The following is an 18,686-nucleotide window of genomic DNA, read 5'->3' on the forward strand; positions in this document are numbered from 1 at the left end:
TGTGGTGTGAGGCTGAGACAGACACAGAGTTCCCCTGTAGACCTCTGAACTTTCTTTCAATTGCAGCAAGAACAACATCTACTTAAAGTATTGTAGTAATATTGTGTAGTGGTGTATTGCATAGTATTGAGTATTTGTTCACTGTCTATTAGGACTGTTAGTGATGTTCTGCCACTTAAAAAGGAGACACATTAAATACATTATTTATGGGAGGGACAGAGGTTTGTAATTGGAGCAGGTATTCTGCATACCTTGGCCGCGTCTAACCTCTTAAAAAGTAATACAATACTCAGCAGAGAAACTCAGGTTGCTGGGGGTAGTTTTCTTATTAGTATCTGTCATAATACTGTGTGGGAAAAGGCTTGAAGAACCGGTGCTGGGGAGAGGATTTGGTCATCAGCTGTTTGGATGAGATTTATGGACCTAACGCTATCTACTGTGAAGTAAGTCTGATATTGGTACAACACGGCCATCAGCCTTATTTCTCTATTTCAACGTGTAATTCATAAATATTTCCATGTAAGTCATTTTGTATAGGTTTATTTTGGTATTAAGGTGACAGATAAAATATGTGCACATTTTAACCAGCTATTGTCCTGAGTGACTTGTCAAGTCTTACCGGTTTCTCTAGCTGTAACACGAAGCCGACTTCCCTGCCGTTTGCAGGTGTGGTGAATCAGAAGCTCTGTGACGGCAAAGCTACACTCACCCGGCAAAACACCTAAAATAACACTGTCAGGATTGTTTTTTTATTTGACTGCGAGTATTTTACGACAACGGTAAGTCACATTAACGTCGCTTTGATCCGCTTTCAGCAGCAAGATTTTACGCATTAGCAGAGACAAGCGTGAACAGATAGTGTACGTAGGATAACATGGGCCCTACTGCTGGCTCTGTGCTTGTTTTTAACACTGGTAATGTCATTTTATAATATAATACTATAATTAACTGTTTATCTGCGCCATAGACAGACCATGGCAGACGTATTGTCGTATGTCAATATTTGCGGTAGGTTATGTTTACCTAATGACCAGGCTGGTTATAATTAAATCCGATCATTATCGCAGACAAACCTTTCTCTAAGGAAAGCCCATGTAGTTGGACCCACAGGTTTTTTTATATCTGTTGCAGGTGGCATCTTACGTGACTGGAAAATGCATCATCATGGGAGCAACACACCCTTGTCTTGGCCTATCCAAAATATTTCACAAGAAGAAGGAATCGCACTGATCTCTCTGTAAGGGTGCTTATGCCATACAAGAAAGCTACAAATTCCTGTCCGGGGACTTTGGACATACTGTGACATTAAAGATCCCATCCATTAGATTTACTTAATTCTTCAGCACCACAGTGCAACCTTGAATTTGCAATTGGATGACAGTAGCAGGATGTTTGACTGATCATCCAGGAATAAAAACAGATGTGAATGGAAACATGGATATCCTGCTCTAACTCTCTTCATCACACCCTTAAAATAAAGATAGATTAATTGCGGATCAACAGTAGTCATGCACAGTCCATCTCCTGACATTGTGGCTGGGTACCCCAGTAGGTGTGTGGCGGATAAAGATACCAATCCAGAGACGACCCTGGGCAGTGCCTACTCTCCTGTGGACTATATGAGCATCACCAGCTTCCCCAGGCTGCCTGAGGACGACGCGCAGTCTGGGGAAAACACTTTAAAATCTCGAAAAGATGATGACAACGTCCTCAGTGAGCAAGATACAGGTGAGTAAGTCAGGTCATACACTCAATTACTAGAAAAACCACAACCCAAAGACAATATTGTCACGGGTGTTTACGTTTCTGGATGTGGAGTTATTATCCATGAATTCATTTTTCATTGAAAGCTCAAGGAGTTGTTTAAATATTAAAAGTCACAAAATCAATGTGTGAACTAGGACTGCAACAATTTATTATTTTTCTTAAATTGGACTGTCTTTTTTTCTCAAGTAATAGGTTACTCTATTAAATTCAAGAAAGATGATTCTGCCAGAGCCCAAGCCGATCTCCTTAAATGTCTAGTTTGGTGGGACTACAGTACAAAATGCAAACATTTTACTTCATAAAGAAAAGTAGCAAATCCTTGCATTTTGGTTGCTGGAACTATCAATGCTGTTAAAATATAAAATGAAAATGTAATTATCCAGACTTCTTATCTTTGTACTATAAAGTAACATTGAACTGACACTTATTTTAATGGAGTTATGGTTTTACAAAACAGCACATATTACTTTGTACTGTTTAATAAGCCTTTTGGTTTGTGTTGAATGTCCCAGACCCGGATCTGTTTCTGAAATCGGCTCGTCTGCAACGTCTCCCCTCCTCAGCTTCTGACCTGGCTAGCCATGATATCGCATCCCTGCGGGAGACCAATAAAGACCCTTTTACAGAAGACTGTGCCTGTCAGCGAGATGGACTCACGGTCATCATCACAGCCTGCCTCACTTTTGCCACAGGAGTCACTGTAGCTCTTATCATGCAGATCTACTTCGGAGACCCACAGGTATTGGTGCATGTTTGTTACCTGCAGTCGTATCTTTGTAACAATGTTGACTTAGGGTTGCTAAGTTGTTCAAACAACTTCAGATGATAATTGGATTATGAGTAATTCTACATGCTCCTCCCTGTTTCCTCCCACACAAGCCAAAAGTCAAATTTAAAGGCATATAGATAGTCTCTACCTTTATGCTTTGTTCTCCTTTCTCTTGCAAGATCTATAACCAAGGCGCAGTGGTGACGGATGTGGCCCAGTGTACATCTCTTGGCTTTGAAGTTCTGGGGAAACAGGGGTCCAGTGTCGATGCAGCCATCACCGCTGCCCTCTGTTTGGGAATTGTCCACCCTCATACTTCTGGTATTGGAGGGTGAGTCATTGAACCATATGTATCTGTTATGAACAGAAATGTATAGATTTAGTTGATGATACAAGGCCTTTAAACACTTTTTCTTCTATTGATGTTTAGTGGTGGAGTTATGTTGGTTCATGACATCCGAAAGAACGAGACGAGGATAATCGACTTTAGAGAGACGGCACCATCTGCCATTCAGGAGCAGATGCTGCATATGGACCTTGATCAAAATGTAAGGGATTTATTTTCTGTGCATACTTTTTCTAACAGTGAAATGTAAAGTATGAAAACAGAAGACAGGCTACTATCATTTATGTGAATTGGCCCCCTAAACATAGTTTAAAGACTATTTATAACATTCAACAGCTTAATAGTTACATTTCAATAATTGACTTGTTTGAATTTGTTTGATGTTGTTTTTTAGATGTCTAACAGAGTATACATTGACCATAAACATACCTACATAATATCAACCCGATATCACGGCAAGACGTGAACATGTGACGATTTACCATGCTGGGAGACGTGAAGATGTCACGATTTCGTCCCTTCAAACGTGACAGCTACACGGTATTGTTAACCAGTGGAGAAATAACCGGAAATACCAAGCAAATGCTACTCTGACGTAATGGTTTATTTTTTAATAGTCACACTCGATTACGCCGATTTTCTTGTTGCCCCAGCTGGTCGACACCTCTTTTAGCAGAAACAAAGGCTACATTAATGTATTAAATCGATGTTAATCCATGTGTGTGGATGTGGAATTAACGGACGTGACGTTGTGCGATTGAGTTGCCAAGCAACAGCTTCGGTTCATGTTAATTTACAAACTCTTCAACTACAACCGTAGTTATATTTAAAAACATGTTAGAAGGCCTCACAAAATACTTTAATGCAAATTAAAATATAAATGTGAAGGGATGTGTGTATAACAAAATACATCGGTGATAAACGAAACCGGAAACAGACGTAGGCAAGATCCTCAGCTCGATGATTGGATGGTTTAGCCGCAATGCATGCTGGGATTTGGTGTATGTGGTGTGAAATCTGAAAACGTTTTTTAAAAATACAATAATACTTTATTCCGAGTGTGCTTGCTTTTCTCTTTGAAAGTCATAACATAACGGCATTGTAATACACGGTTCGGCTGCATTAAATATTACACATCTGCCGTAATTCTCTATTTATAGAGCCCTGATGAGAAGACTTCTGGACAAACAGGAGAACTGCCGCCAAAACTGAAAACGTGACGTGGATCATAAATATAAAAGAAATTAAACAGCATTTTACATTTCTTTTCACACAATACGTCTCCTTGCAGTATCAACACTAATTCGGCTGACTTTTATATTTGATCCAATTGGTAGATAGGCTGTATTTACACCATAAAGGTGCAGAGCTGATAGAAAGGGACACCTGGTGGGTAAAGCACGTTTTTGAATTGTATTATTTTATTATTAGATATGAATAGGAGGATGTGCAAAACAGACAAACTAATAAGGCTTAATTTAAACATTAAAGAGTACTTTAGGTTAAGGTCTTCTTTTGAATAAGAAAAAAGCTTTAAGAAGAATATGGAGGGATGAAACCCTCTTGAAACCGCAGGTCCTTCCTTCCTGCAGCGGTCAGACTTTACAACCAGCAGAGCCCCTAGTAGACCCTCCTACACACACCACAACACAGACTATAACACCCCTTGCTGTTAAATACAAACCAACTTTGTGCAATATGTGCTATATGTGCAATATATATATGCCGTTAATAACTGTGTAATTTATACCTGGCCGCTAAATAAATATATATATATGCCGTTTTGTTTTTTATCTGTATTTTTGAAAATTATGTAACTTTTTATCTTTTTTTTTAGCATATTGTTTATTATATTATAACTTAGTACTTTTTTAACGCATGTAAGATATGCAACACTAAGCTGTCTGTGGCTCTTTCCTGCTGTAACGCTGCACATTTCCCCTCTGTGGAACTAATAAAGGTATTCTGATTCTTTAATGGTCACACATGCAGAGCACACAGCACACAGTGACATTTGTATCTACAGATAAATATTAAGCCTGACAAAGTACTTAACGTCTAATATATTGCTTTCCTGCAATGTTAACTATGTTTAAGCACTTATTTGTTTATTATTTGTTTATTATTAAACTGATATTATACGTATTATACTCTTATAAGATGTATGTAGAAAGTATAAGAAATTTGCAGAATGACAGTTTAATGGTGGAGTATACACATATTGATAGATGTCTTGTAATGCACTGTTGAGGAACCTGAGACCCAAGTTTTTCATTCATTGCATACAGTAGTTGTGTATAATATGATATGTCAATAAACCTTAGCTTAGAAAATCTTGAAAGGGATGTGCAAACTAGTCATTATATACAGTCTTTAATGAACTATTAGTAGAGAATAACGAGTAATGAATATACTTTATAGGGATCCTATTAATATCTAATAATAAAATTCAATAACGTTCTTCAACCACCAGGTGTCCCTTTATATCAGCTGTGCACCGTTATGGTGTAAATACAGCCTATCTACCAATTGGATCAAATATAAAAGTCAGCCGAATTAGTGTTGATACTGCAAGGAGACGTATTGTGTGAAAAGAAATGTAAGATGTTGTTTAATTGCTTATATATTTATGATCCACGTCACATCTTCAGTTTTGGCGGCAGTTCTCCTGTTTGTCTAGAAGTCTTCTCATCAGGGCTCTATAAATAGAGAATTACGGCAGATATGTAATATTTAATGCAGCCGAACCGTGTATTACAATGCCGTTATGTGATGACTTTCAAAGAGAAAAGCAAGCACACTCGGAATTAAGTATTATTGTATTTTTAAAAAACGTTTTCAGATTTCACATCACATAAACACCAAATCCCAGCATGCATTACGGCTAAACCATCCAATCATCGAGCTGAGGATCTTGCCTACGTCTGTTTCCGGTTTTGTTTATGACCGATGTATTTTGTTATACACACATTCCTTCACATTTACATTTGAATTTGCATTAAAGTATTTCGTGAGGCCTTCTAACATGTTTTTAAATATAACTACGGTTGTAGTTGAAGAGTTTGTAAATTAACATGAACCGAAGCTGTTGCTTGGCAACTCAATCGCACAACGTCACGTCCGTTAATTCCACATCTACACGCATGGATTAACATCGATTTAATACATTAATGTAGCCTTTGTTTCTGCTAAAAGAGGTGTCGACCAGCTGGGGCAACAAGAAAATCGGCGTAATCGAGTGTGACTATTACAAAATAAATCATTACGTCGGGTAGCATTTGCTTGGTATTTCCGGTTATTTCTCCACTGGATAACATGGGTTAACAATACCGTGTAGCTGTCACACAAGCATGGTACATCGTCACATGTTCACGTCTTGCCGTGATACCGGGTTGCATAATATACTCACTCAAACTGTGCTATACACGTTATCAAAGGTTTAATTAATTCACAAATTGTCACATGATCTCATACTATATAGATAGATGTTAAACATCTACAGACAAAGGAAATAAAATATGTTGCATGTACTCAATAGACAATTTCGGAAGCGGACTATCCAATTAGAGTGTTACGGAAAGTCTCATTGTTATTGTTTAGTACTGAGGTTAATGTGTGCTCCCTGTGCATTTCAGCCGGGCCTGCTGGTGGGAGTACCAGGCATGCTCAGCGGGATGCATCAAGCACACCAGCTCTATGGCAGGTACGGATATTGCTGTGTAATCCATTGTTTTAATTGTTCAATCTCTTCCCATGCCATGCTATATAATTAGAGTCCTCATTCTGCTTTTTGTTTTTTCTACATTCCTTACTTCTTTGGTATTGTTTTTTTCACATGTGGGCACTCCTGTGTTTTATGATACATCTATAAATAGAACCTTATTTATTATATTCCTAAATTCCTCATTTAATAAACACAAGCATTTTTAAATCTTTGATAACATCAGCTCTGAAAGCAAAAGGAGTGAGATCTCAATAGTCCCAAGCTGTGTTAAAAATACATTGTTTTGTTTTTTGAACACGGGTCATGGGCTGCAATTACTCTGACCCTCTATAATTATCATGATCCTGATGCTTCAGCTGGTAAGAGGCTGATGTTACACTAGCTTTTCCAAGTTTGAAAGTATTGTGAATGGTTATTTTTAGCCCCAAAGATCTCTTTAAAAAAAATAAAATGTAGAGTATATGATTTTTAAACATTCTCAGCAATCTTTCTGTACTTTTTACCCAGAATGCCATGGAAGGATGTGGTTACCATGGCAGCAGATGTGGCCAGAAATGGATTTAATGTAACTCACGACCTAGGTAGGTATAATAATAATGTTGAAACAATCCCTGGGTGAAGTCACTTCAACTTGTGACACTGTGATTAAAAGTAATCAAATCAAAATCAAGTTTTATAGCACATTTATAAACGATTTTTGGTCGAGCCAAAGTGCTGTACATATAATAAAAATAGCCTACAGTAGAGACACTTTACAGCAAATACAACAGCATAGATTGTTCAGAATATCAGTATGAGAAAAATCAGCATTATAGCCTAGCCTTAGTGTGAATAATAATAAATAAGATTTGCCGTGATCTCATCTGCCTTTCCTCTCTCTCCCTAGCTGAAGCACTGGCAAACGTTAAGGACCAAAACATTTCGGACCTATTTCGGGAATTGTTCCTTCCAAATGGCCAGGCTCCGCTCCCTGGGCTGTTCACCACACGTCTTGATTTAGCAGCCATCTTGGATGCAGTTGCAGCTAACGGGATGTCGGAGTTCTACAGTGGCAACCTGACGCAGGAGATGGCAGCAGCAGTAAGGAAGAATGTTTTTCCCCCTGTCTCCATCTTTGATGATATAAGTGGTCATGAATTCTTCATGGATCCAAGGGATTTTACTTTTAGTCCCTGATGTACCATGGCTTGACTGGGTGAGGTAATAACTATGAACTGTCATAATGTGAGAAAAATAATGATGCTAGGTAACTATGACTTATATTGTTAAAGCCAATATTCCTTAGTTACACAAAATAATCTTACAATGTGTTTTGAAGGTAAGTTAAAAAGATGTTGAACACCAGTGCTGTTTATTTAATCATTAATGAACAGATATTGTCTTATTAAAATATTAATATGATCTTATTCATTTATTCATTGTATATATATTTCCAAATACAAATCTTACTCATTACAGTTAGTGGTGGTATTACTTTGAACTGCATTATATTGAGAAGTGTTTGTAATCCTCTGACCCCTTCATGTAAGTAAATATTTAAATATAAAGGACGAACAATTTGAAAAACCTTTCAATATAAAATATTCCCATACAAAACCACCTTTAACCCTCATCAGACCTGCTGGATCGTAGCAGACCCGGCCGACTTTACTGTCTGTCCTAGAACTAACATGTGCATTTTTAATAGGTGCAAGCAAGAGGCGGGGTGCTCACTGAGGATGACTTTGGAAATTACAGCACAGTCTTAGAGCAGCCAGCAGAGGTCATCTATCAAGGTAAATATTTGTTGTACTGCACCAAACATTTTAAGATATGAGCCTCAAAGTGACAGTACAGCAAGCCAACTGCCTTATTAACATTACAATAGTACTGAGACCATAATTTCAAGGTGGATGCAAAACAAAACTGGGCCACTTGGTTGAATTTTACTTGTCATTAATTACATTTAGGGTATTTACTAACATATACTTGTGTTTAGAGTGTTTGAATTGTGGCATAAGCAACTGTTGAACCAGGAATGCAAATATGACAGACATGACACAGATCCTGTATAGGCTTTATCATTATCTTTCCTTATTCTTCACACCTTTTCCCCCCCATTTGCTAGCAATTATCACATATATTGGATATACTGTCAGTTTCCGTTAAAAATGAAAAATGTCTGTTAGTGTTTTCAATCTTATGCTTTGTTGGTGTTTCTACAGGACACCATGTGATGGTGGCCCCGGCACCACATGCAGGTGTTGCCCTGATCACTGCTCTAAACATCCTGGAAGGCTACAACATTACCAGCCAGGTGCCCAGGAACAACACCTACCATTGGATTGCAGAGGTAATAAACTGCGTTAACTGCTTCACCATTGTCAGCATTAACAGTTTGAAAAGTACAGTATGTTGTTTTATTTAAGTATTAATAATGCATTACTCTCCCAGGCTGTAAAGATAGCTCTTGCCCTGGCTAGTGGGCTGGGAGACCCCATGTATGACACTTCTGTCTCGGAGATTGTCACCAAGATGCTGAGGTAGAGATCCCTATACCATCTTTAAATGTATACAATACAACAAGGCATGTTCATGTAACCCTACCATTTGTTGTTCCCATCTCAAAGTAAATCACAGGCCTCCATACTCCGCCAGATGATCAACGACTCTCAGGCCTTCCCTGTCGGCCATTACACTCCATCATTTACCATGGAGAACAGTGCAGCAGCTGCCCAGGTCATGGTCATGGGCCCAGACGACCAAATTGTGTCAGTCATGAGGTACATAATGCTAGAACTAAACTGATATTGCACATTGGTAAAGTAAATCGCAGTGACAGTTAGGAGTGGATTGATTTCACTCAAAATATTAAACTAAGACCACTTTTTTGTGTGACTGTTTTAGCTCTCTAAACAAACCATTTGGCAGCGGGATAGTGACTCCTTCAGGAATCCTCCTAAATAGCCAGATACTGGACTTCTCCTGGCCTAATAAAACACAGGGCTCATCACTTAACCCGGTAATTGTGCATTCTCTTTTCTTACATTGATTGAAGTATTGATACATTTCTTGTAGCTGCTCTAGGTCCTCATGATTTGTGTTCCTTTGCTGTAGCATAACATCCTCCAGCCTGGAAAGAGGCCCATGTCTTTCCTGATGCCCACAGCAGTGAGGCCTGCCGTGGGGTTATGTGGCACATATGTAGCCGTTGGATCTTCCAATGGGGAGAAAGCTCTCAGTGGCATCACACAGGTTATTACATTACTGGAAAGATTAATGAATTTTCTTTCATTAATATTACATATAGATTTCCATTTAACTCATTTGTATCTTAATCTCTTTAATGATCTTTCACAGGTGCTGATGAATGTGCTGTCCTCCCGTAAAAATATGAGTGACAGCTTAGCATATGGAAGGCTCCACCCACATCTGCAGCCCAACACCCTGCTGGTAGACTGTGAGTTAATCCTTCTTATCCATCTATACGATGCAAACATAACTGAATCTCTTCAAACACTATGATTGCAGCGTTGCTGCTAGCTTTTTGGCCCATTTTTATGACAGCAGTAATTTCCTGCTATAACGTGCAATATGCTCTCCAGATAAAAAACAATCCAATAGTGCCCTTGCACCAGTATTTACATTGCACTTAGGTCACCTGTATGTGTACACTATGCAAAGAGGCAAAGTAGCTGGGAAGGAAGCAAGTACCTTTATTGTTGTCATAAACAAAGGTGGCAGGTGCAGGGTTTCCATGACACAGAAAACGCCTACTTGAGTTTCTGTGCTGTGGAAAGAATAATCTTATTGTTGATTTTAGAAAACATCATGGTAATGTGTTATCAAATATTGTGAACCTCATACTGCAAACATCACATTTCTGGTTCCAATAATGACATGAAATGTCTGTTTCATTATCAAGAGTGCAGAAAATACTGTTTTGGCTGAGATCTAAATATAATCTAAGGATTTTACTTGGTCTGCCCCCTGCAAACTGTTTGTGTGTGCTTTTAAACATGATATCTTATGACCTACATGGCTGAAAATCACGGGGAAAATGTGCTGTGTTAACTCACTCCGAGTGTTATTCTCCTCTATCAGAGGAAATTACATTTAAGTACCAGGTGTAAATAAGAGCTAATTCAGTTTGTTATATAATTATTTGGCTAACTGACTGACCTCAGATCATCCTTTCCCTTTGTCTCCTACAGCTGAGTTTCTAGACGAAGACGTGGAGCTGCTGCAAGCTAAAGGTCACAAGGTGGAGAGGAGAGATGTTCTCTCACTGGTTGAGGGAACCCGGAGAACCAATGACCTTATCATAGGGGTGAAAGACCCACGTAGTGCTGATGCCTCTGCCCTCACTATGTCCGTGCCCTAGTCCACCCCCTTTCCCAATACAGTAACACTGTATGATCGTTAGTGAGGGAGTAAGGAGGCTGCTCATCACTTAATACACTAAATGTAGGTTAATGTTGAAGAAAGGTTGTTTGACAGAAAGAAACTGTGACAAGATTATATGGAGCCTAGTGTTTTGATCAGCTTACACACAGAAAACTACAGAGGATCAACATCTCACATGCTGGTGTCTGTATTACTTCCTTCACAGCCTAGAGTTACGTTCAGTTGCAGTGTAGATAGTGTTCAAAATGTATGTAAGACATCACTTAATGGCATTAGTCAAGTCTGCAGCATGTATTGTGCAGAGCAGGGTGTGTCCAAAAATGTAAATTTGATGCACTCAAGGTCCACTTGAAGAAAGCAATACACTCAATAGGTTTAGAGTGGATTTACTTAGTGGGCAAGAGAAAAAACAAAATGGAAGTTTATCACACTGAATATCGCCTCAGGAATTGTGAGGGAAATTAATAATGAACAAATAGATTTTTATCAAATACAGGATGAATGAATCTAATTATGCTACATCATTAAGCCACTAATTGTATTATGTGCATGGCCCTATATCTTTCTGCTTTTTGATTATTCTACATTTCACCATACTTTGAAAGAACACATAGGTTCACATGGAATGTTAAAGGTTATATGTAAACCACTAATTAAGCCTTGTATTGTCATACCTAAAAATATACTATCTTAAACCAAACAAAGAGGCTAAACCATTCACTATCCTTTTCTTTAAATAGTGTTTTAACTGTGATTAGATGTTGTTTGGTATAGCTGCTGGAGTTTTAACCGTTGCAAACAATCTGGCGTTACGTACTGTAACCCAGCTTCTATGAGTATAGGCGCAGCCCTCTAATGGCGCGTTTCCACTGCAGTCCTCGCTCGGTTTGGTTAGGCCTTATTAGGCCCGGCTCACTTTAATGCTGCGCTTCCATTACAGTTTAGGAACTGGGGTAGTTACTATAGTAACGCAGTGTAGGCGGAGCCGTGACGTCATCTTCAATGAGTGCCCCAAAAAAACAACAACAGCCGTTAGCTCTTAGCACTCAGAGCTCACAGCTCCTCATATCTGTTCAGAAACTAGACAAAAGTTAAACAAGTACAAACCACAGACTGCCTGTGTCATGGCGAATACAGTCGCTGGTTTATATAGGTCTGTATAGGCCGTTGTTGTGAGTGTGGACGGTCGGAGCATATATAACGTTAGCTTAGCCAAGCTCCATTTAGAAAGCACGCATTTTAAAAGGTTTTTCTCCTGCCGTCTGTCTGCAGACTTGTCAAAGCATTAATTCATGGTTTTTACTAACCGGTATCAGTATGTTGTTACTTCGGCATCATTTTGAAACGTGTATTACAATTAAATCACGGTCAAATATGTTCATCTTGTTGTAGTTGTAGCCCCCTTGCCAGCGATTCTCTCTCTAGTTTAGCATACTCAGCCCGACTCAGCCTGGTTGTTCCTGGCCCTAGAACCACGATTTAGTCGGGCCAGAAAAAAGGTGAAAAAGTAGCCCCGGGCCAAAATTAGGCCAAGTGGAAGCACAACCAGAAACGGGCCCCGCACGGCTCGGCACGCTTAAAGCGAGCTACCCGCTGCAGTGGAAACGCGCCATAAGGCTATCGCTATTGGGTAATCCCCACTGCACGTGTGCAGCACTGACAGACTTATTCCACGCCCACCTATGACGTGGGCCCCACCTCCGGGCTCACTTCCGTATAAATAGGAAGTAGGCCCTACAATCCACTCCAACAGCTTTTCTTCAGCTATTCGCGGAGCCAGTGGGGCCCGAACCTTAGAGGGCTGCGCCTATACTCATAGAAGCTGGGTTACAGTACGTAACCCCAGTTATATTTCGTATAAGGCTTCGCCCTCTAAGGCTATCGCTATTGGGTTAAGGGGGCGAAGCAGGATGTAGTCTACGCCCCACTGGTTCCGTCCGTTACCAGAAGCACAAAAACACACCTACTCAATTAATAACCCATGTCCATTTCGCCATGCGTAAATGGAGCATCACATTCCCAGGGAATATAGCATTAAAAAATGAATATTCTCCATCAGGGAACGAAGGTAGGCTTACTCGGGCTACCTGTCGTTTATAAAAAGTAGAGATCGAGTCTCACTTGTTAAAAACGATCAAGAGAAGGGAAAAAAGGCAGCTCTCTAATTGCCGACAGGCAGGAGAGAGGGCATGCAATTGAAAAACCCCGACATTACTCATTCTGGCAGGCTATTCAGTACTGAATGTGTCAGAGAGGAGTGGGAGACATCCCTCAAATAAAAATGAATAAAAGAACAGGGTGAAGACCAAGATGCAGCAATGTAAATGTCTTCCACTGTTATTCCTCCGTGCAACGCAGCAGAAGTTGATATTCTCCTGGTGCTGTGCGCTTTAATGTTTTCCGGGGGATCCAACCCAGAGGAAACATACGCCTGTGACACCGCCTCACACAGCCAGTGTGACAGGCGCTGTGCAGATAGAGGCCGCCCTAATGAGCGCTCTCTATAATGCACAAACAGACGCTGGGATTTGCGTAAAGCAGCCGTGCGTGCACGGTGCAACATAGCATGCCAGCGCACGCACGGGACAGAGGAGATGAGATGTGGCTTCTTCCTCTGATATGTGAGAAGGAGGAAAGAAGCCATCCAAGGTTATCACTCTCGATCTAAACGAGCTTGTGATCACCTTTGGCATAAAAGCCGGGTTCGGGCGCAACACAGCTGAGCTGCCATCTCCTTGGATCTGGAGACATGACGGAACCACCGAGAGAGCAGACAAATCACTCACCCTTTTAGCTGATGTCAGAGCCAAGAGCAGAGCTACTTTGGCTGACAGAAACTTCAGGGGAACCTGATCTAATGGTTCAAAAGGAGCTTTACTTAGTGCGCGCAGCACTACAGCCAAATCCCATTGAGGCGCTAAAGCGCGTGATACTGGTCTGAGTCTCTGTACTCCTCGCAGGAAACGTTTTGTCAGAGGGTGACTAAACACCGTGCTGATCTCAAAACCTACATGGCATGAAGAAATGGCAGCAGCATATGTTTTTATCGTGCTATAGGCCAAATTCCTGTCCAGCAACAGCTGGAGGAATGACGGCACGTGAGGTAGGGGACACGCAACGGGGTCCCAGCCTTTCCCTACACACGCTGGAACGCTATCCATTTGGCTGTGTAAGACGCCCTGGTGGTCCCTGAATAGTACTCACAACATCTTGAGAGAGGCCAAGCCCCTCTAAGTGTTCCCGTTCAGGGGCCATGCCCACAAACGTTGGCCTAACACTGGGTGACCGCTGATTGCTCCCTCCACCTGGGAGAGAGCATCCCCGCGCCACGGAATTTCCCACGGTCTCCCTGACAGCATCTGCTGTATGCCGGGTAACCAGGCCGCAGACTTCATAGTCTCCACCATGGTGTGGAACTGTGGTCCAAATAGTCCGTCCGGACTGATTGGAGCCTCCAGCAGATCCTTTCCTGCACCCTCCAGTATATTCCCCTGCTGTAGCCAGAAATACCGGTGGACCTGTGTCGCCCACGTTGCAATCCGCGCCTGTGAGACTGCGACTGCTGCGCACAGGGTAAGTGCAGTACTGGCCGCCTTACCTATCTCCTCAGCCTCCACTGAGGACATAGTTTTTGACTGTTCGGACATTTCCACCATGGAGTTTGACAGAAACGCTATATTGTTCGCCGCCGCTGACGCCTGAAACGCACACTGGTGCATTCGGTCAGTCTGTCGGGCGACAAACCAATCTTTGGTGGCAGCCAACATGGGTTGCCGTCCGGTAACCGTGCTGGCCTGCCTAGCCCCAAAGAACGCTGTGAGGTTCGGCTCTAGAGGAGGCACGGTCGGGAAACCCACATCCGTGAATCCAACCCAGTCTCATAAAAAAACGTGTAATAACTACGTTGGTCCACAACGTAGGACGTAGTATTTCTACAAAAACGCCTCTGAAATTGTAAGATCCCTACGTTTTTTTTCACCATTCATTCCAATGGCTGGCGTCTATGTCACGTGATCTTCACATTTCTCCCTGCAGAAAAAAAAAACATGGCCGAACTTCGTTTTATTCTCGGTGTAAAATGCCTATTTTAAAGTTAGTTTGGCCATTAAAATGTGTTTTGATGTCATTTGATGCGAGAAATATGAGTTTTTATTTCAGATTATGTGTGCAGTGGATGCACATGATCTTTAGTTTGCTAGTTATTACGAAGATTACTTCAGGAAATTGTGTCTATACAACGTTTTCATTGTTACCAAGGTGGTTGCTAGGGACGCTGCTATCGATATTATTTCTGTTATGTTGTGTAACAGTTTAATGGTGTAATCTTTATTGCTACCCCCTTCCCCGTGACTGTATAGTGTTGGTCCACAGCGCAAACGTATTAGTTTAACAAAATCCGCATCTAAAATTGTGGCATAGATACGTTATTTTCCCCTGTGCAATTCCAGTCTCACATCTCACATCACATCGTCATAAACAAATACCGGAAACAGACCGAAAACACTTTATTCCGAGTGTGCTTGCTTTTCTCTTTGAAAGTCATCACATAAAGGCATTGTAATACACGGTTCGGCTGCATTAAATATTACATATCTGCCGTAGACTTCTAGACAAACATGAGGAACTGCCGCCAACACTGAAAACGTGACATGGATCATACATATATCAGCCATTAAACAACATTTTACATTTCTTTTCACACAATACGTCTCCTTGCAGTATCAACACTAATTCGGCTGACTTTTACATTTGATCCAATTGGTAGATAGGCTGTATTTACACCATAAAGGTGCACAGCTGATATAAAGGGACACCTAGTGGTTAAAGCATGATATTGAATTTCATTATTTGTATTATTAGATATTAATAGGATCCCTATAAAGTATATTCATTACTCGTTATTCTCTACTAATAGTTAATTAAAGACTGTATATAATGACTATTTTGCACATCCCTTTCAAGATTTCAAGATTTTCTAAGGTTTATTGACATATCATATACACATATAGTGGACCCGTTCAAATCCAGTTTTGGACAGTCTGCCGTGGTTCCATCCCATTTCAAGTGCTGTTCGACGCTCGGCACACTCTCCAATCACAGAGCTTGAGGACTATCACAGGGTTTGTCAAGCAAAGCGGAGAGAATACTTACTTCCGGGTGTAATATTCTGTAAAGCAAATGAGCTGCTCCGACCCTCGGTCCTGACGGACTCCAACTTGTGTTTATTAATCAAACAAATAAATAAACACAAGGATAATTAATGTGTTATTGTTGAGTAAATGGAGAATTGCACAGGGGAAAATAACGTATCTATCCCACAATTTTAGATGCGGATTTATACGGAACTAACACCATTAAACAGTTACACAACATAACAGAAATAATATCGATAGCAGCATACCTAGCAACCACCTTGGTGACAATGAAAACGTTGTATAGTGTAGTGCCGAGAGATATGGAGTCAGAGGCGGTGCATCGAAGGTGCAAAAGGGAACTTTAATGAGGAGCAGAAAAGGACATGTTGTCGGGTCGCAGCCCGGGTCGACAAGAGACAGAGCCAAGAGGGCACACCTATTTATAGGTAACCCATAACATGTCCGTGTGGGAACAATAACCGCAACTGTAGTTCCAGGTTTGAATTATGACCCAGTGGTTAAATAGGTGGTCACCACACAAGCCCCCCCAGAATTCAAACATGGCAAAACAAAATATATCCCCACGTCCGTGGAGGAAGCACCACAAGGGCCGAGGAGGGTGGGGCCGCAGGTGAGGACCGGGCCATGGAACGGGCCACGAAAGGGGGCCGCAGGAGAGGGCAGGGGCCCTAACGAGGGCACCCACACCGAGGGCGGGCCGTCGTAAGGGGGCCGCACTAGGTGTTGCGGAGAACCCAGCAGGAAAGAGGGCAACCCGGCCGCAGGCAGACGCACAACGGCGGCGGGCATGAAGTCCTCGGCAGGCGTCGAGGTATCCCCGGAAGAGAGGGCAACCCGGCCGCAGGCAGACGCACAACGGCGGCGGGCATGAAGTCCTCGGCAGGCGTCGAGGTATCCCCGGAAGAGAGGGCAACCCGGCCGCAGGCAGACGCACAACGGCGGCGGGCATGAAGTCCTCGGCAGGCGTCAAGGCATCCCCGGAAGAGAGGACAACCCGGCCGCAGGCAGACGCACAACGGCGGCGGGCATGAAGTCCTCGGCAGGCGTCGAGGTATCCCCGGAAGAGAGGGCAACCCGGCCGCAGGCAGACGCACAACGGCGGCGGGCATGAAGTCCTCGGCAGGCGTCGAGGCATCCCCGGAAGAGAGGAGCAGTCCCCCCGGGAGGAAGGAGCACAACCCGGCCGCAGGCAGACGCACAACGGCGGCGGGCATGAAGTCCTCAGCAGGTGCTGAGGCATCACCGGGAAGCAGGAGAGGCCAGACAGGGTCCCGGAGCGCGCCACCCATGGGCCGATGGAGCATGGGCGACGTCCGGAACTGTCGAGGCGAGAGGGGGTCCAGGAGTGCACCACCCAGGCGTCGATGATACCGTGAGTGGCGCCTGGAACCGCCGTCGAGGTGGTGAAAAAAATGAGAGTGTCCACATGAGGTCAACCAGCTGGTCGAACCTCCTCTCCGGCACCGGAAAAAAAATTGTTAACAGTCAGATGTCAACACGTCGTTAGTTGCTAGCCGTTAGCTGCCGCTGTTAGCTGTCGTTAGCTGTTAGCCGTTGTTAGCTGTTAGCTGTCGTTGTTAGCCGTTAGCTGCCACTGCTAGTTGTCGTTAGCTGTTAGCCGTTGTTAGCTGTTAGCTGTCGTCGGTAGCTGCTAGCCGTTATTAGCCCCTCGTGGTTAGCCGCTAGTCGTCGTCAGCTAGCGCAGCCAGGACGTGCAGCCGCACGCCCCGAAGAAACAAGCCCACAAGGTAGCAATCGAGTTGCTGGTCGACCCAGCAGGTCGTGCATCGACCCCCTGTTGGATGGAAGGCTGATGCGGGAATGGCGAGCAACGTCCCAGCTCTTCTGCGGGGCGTGCACCGAGCCTCAGTCCGCGTGCCGGTGGCAGCCACGGACGATTCCAAAACATCCCCGGCATTTCGAGAAAGAAACTTGAGTTCCTTTTGCCGTGTTCGGGTCCGTCCCGGAAACTTCTCGAGACTTGTCAGGGTCACCAGTGTAGTGCCGAGAGATATGGAGTCAGAGGCGGTGCATCGAAGGTGCAAAAGGGAACTTTAATGAGGAGCAGAAAAGGACATGTTGTCGGGTCGCAGCCCGGGTCGACAAGAGACAGAGCCAAGAGGGCACACCTATTTATAGGTAACCCATAACATGTCCGTGTGGGAACAATAACCGCAACTGTAGTTCCAGGTTTGAATTATGACCCAGTGGTTAAATAGGTGGTCACCACAATAGACACAATTTCCTGAAGTAATCTTCGTAATAACTAGCAAACTAAAGATCATGTGCATCCACTGCACACATAATCTGAAATAACAACTCATATTTCTCGCATCAAATGACATCAAAACGCATTTTAATGGCCAAACTAACTTTAAAATAGGCATTTTACACCGAGAATAAAACGAAGTTCGGCCATGTTTTTTTTTCTGCAGGGAGAAATGTGAAGATCACGTGACATAGACGCCAGCCATTGGAAATGAATGGTGAAAAAAACGTAGGGATCTTACAATTTCAGAGGCGTTTTTGTAGAAATAC

General features: G+C 42.6%; 1 protein-coding gene across 3 annotated transcripts; it reads left to right on the top strand.

Moving 5' to 3' along the window:
- The first annotated feature begins 302 nt into the window (after window positions 1-302).
- On the top strand, window positions 303-14,939 carry LOC117449361 (glutathione hydrolase 7). 3 transcript variants are annotated; one of them, XM_034087001.2, is made up of 16 exons: window positions 303-443; window positions 1,132-1,728; window positions 2,280-2,506; window positions 2,716-2,867; window positions 2,967-3,084; window positions 6,518-6,585; window positions 7,114-7,187; window positions 7,493-7,686; window positions 8,294-8,381; window positions 8,811-8,938; window positions 9,040-9,128; window positions 9,216-9,368; window positions 9,493-9,607; window positions 9,703-9,840; window positions 9,946-10,045; window positions 10,800-14,939. In XM_034087001.2, the coding sequence occupies exons 2-16, from the start codon at window positions 1,509-1,511 to the stop codon at window positions 10,967-10,969; spliced, it is 2,034 nt and encodes a 677-aa protein (XP_033942892.1). In that variant the 5' UTR covers window positions 303-443; window positions 1,132-1,508; the 3' UTR covers window positions 10,970-14,939. The 3 variants fall into 3 exon arrangements, with proteins under 3 accessions (XP_033942892.1, XP_033942891.1, XP_033942893.1); XM_034087000.2 differs by lacking the exon at window positions 303-443 and adding an exon at window positions 678-779; XM_034087002.2 differs by lacking the exon at window positions 303-443 and adding an exon at window positions 678-779 and having other exon boundaries at window positions 2,331-2,506.
- The last annotated feature ends 3,747 nt before the right edge of the window (window positions 14,940-18,686 follow it).

This window comes from Pseudochaenichthys georgianus, chromosome 7, assembly GCF_902827115.2.
Source record: "Pseudochaenichthys georgianus chromosome 7, fPseGeo1.2, whole genome shotgun sequence".
Taxonomy (NCBI): Eukaryota; Metazoa; Chordata; class Actinopteri; order Perciformes; family Channichthyidae; genus Pseudochaenichthys; species Pseudochaenichthys georgianus.

Bases quoted from the DNA above. Each gene is read 5' to 3' on its own strand.
- LOC117449361 (XM_034087001.2), top strand. From the start codon at position 1,509: ATGCACAGTCCATCTCCTGACATTGTGGCTGGGTACCCCAGTAGGTGT. The intron at 6,586-7,113 runs GTACGGATATTG...CTTTTTACCCAG, and splicing joins GCACACCAGCTCTATGGCAG to AATGCCATGGAAGGATGTGG. The intron at 8,939-9,039 runs GTAATAAACTGC...TTACTCTCCCAG, and splicing joins CCTACCATTGGATTGCAGAG to GCTGTAAAGATAGCTCTTGC.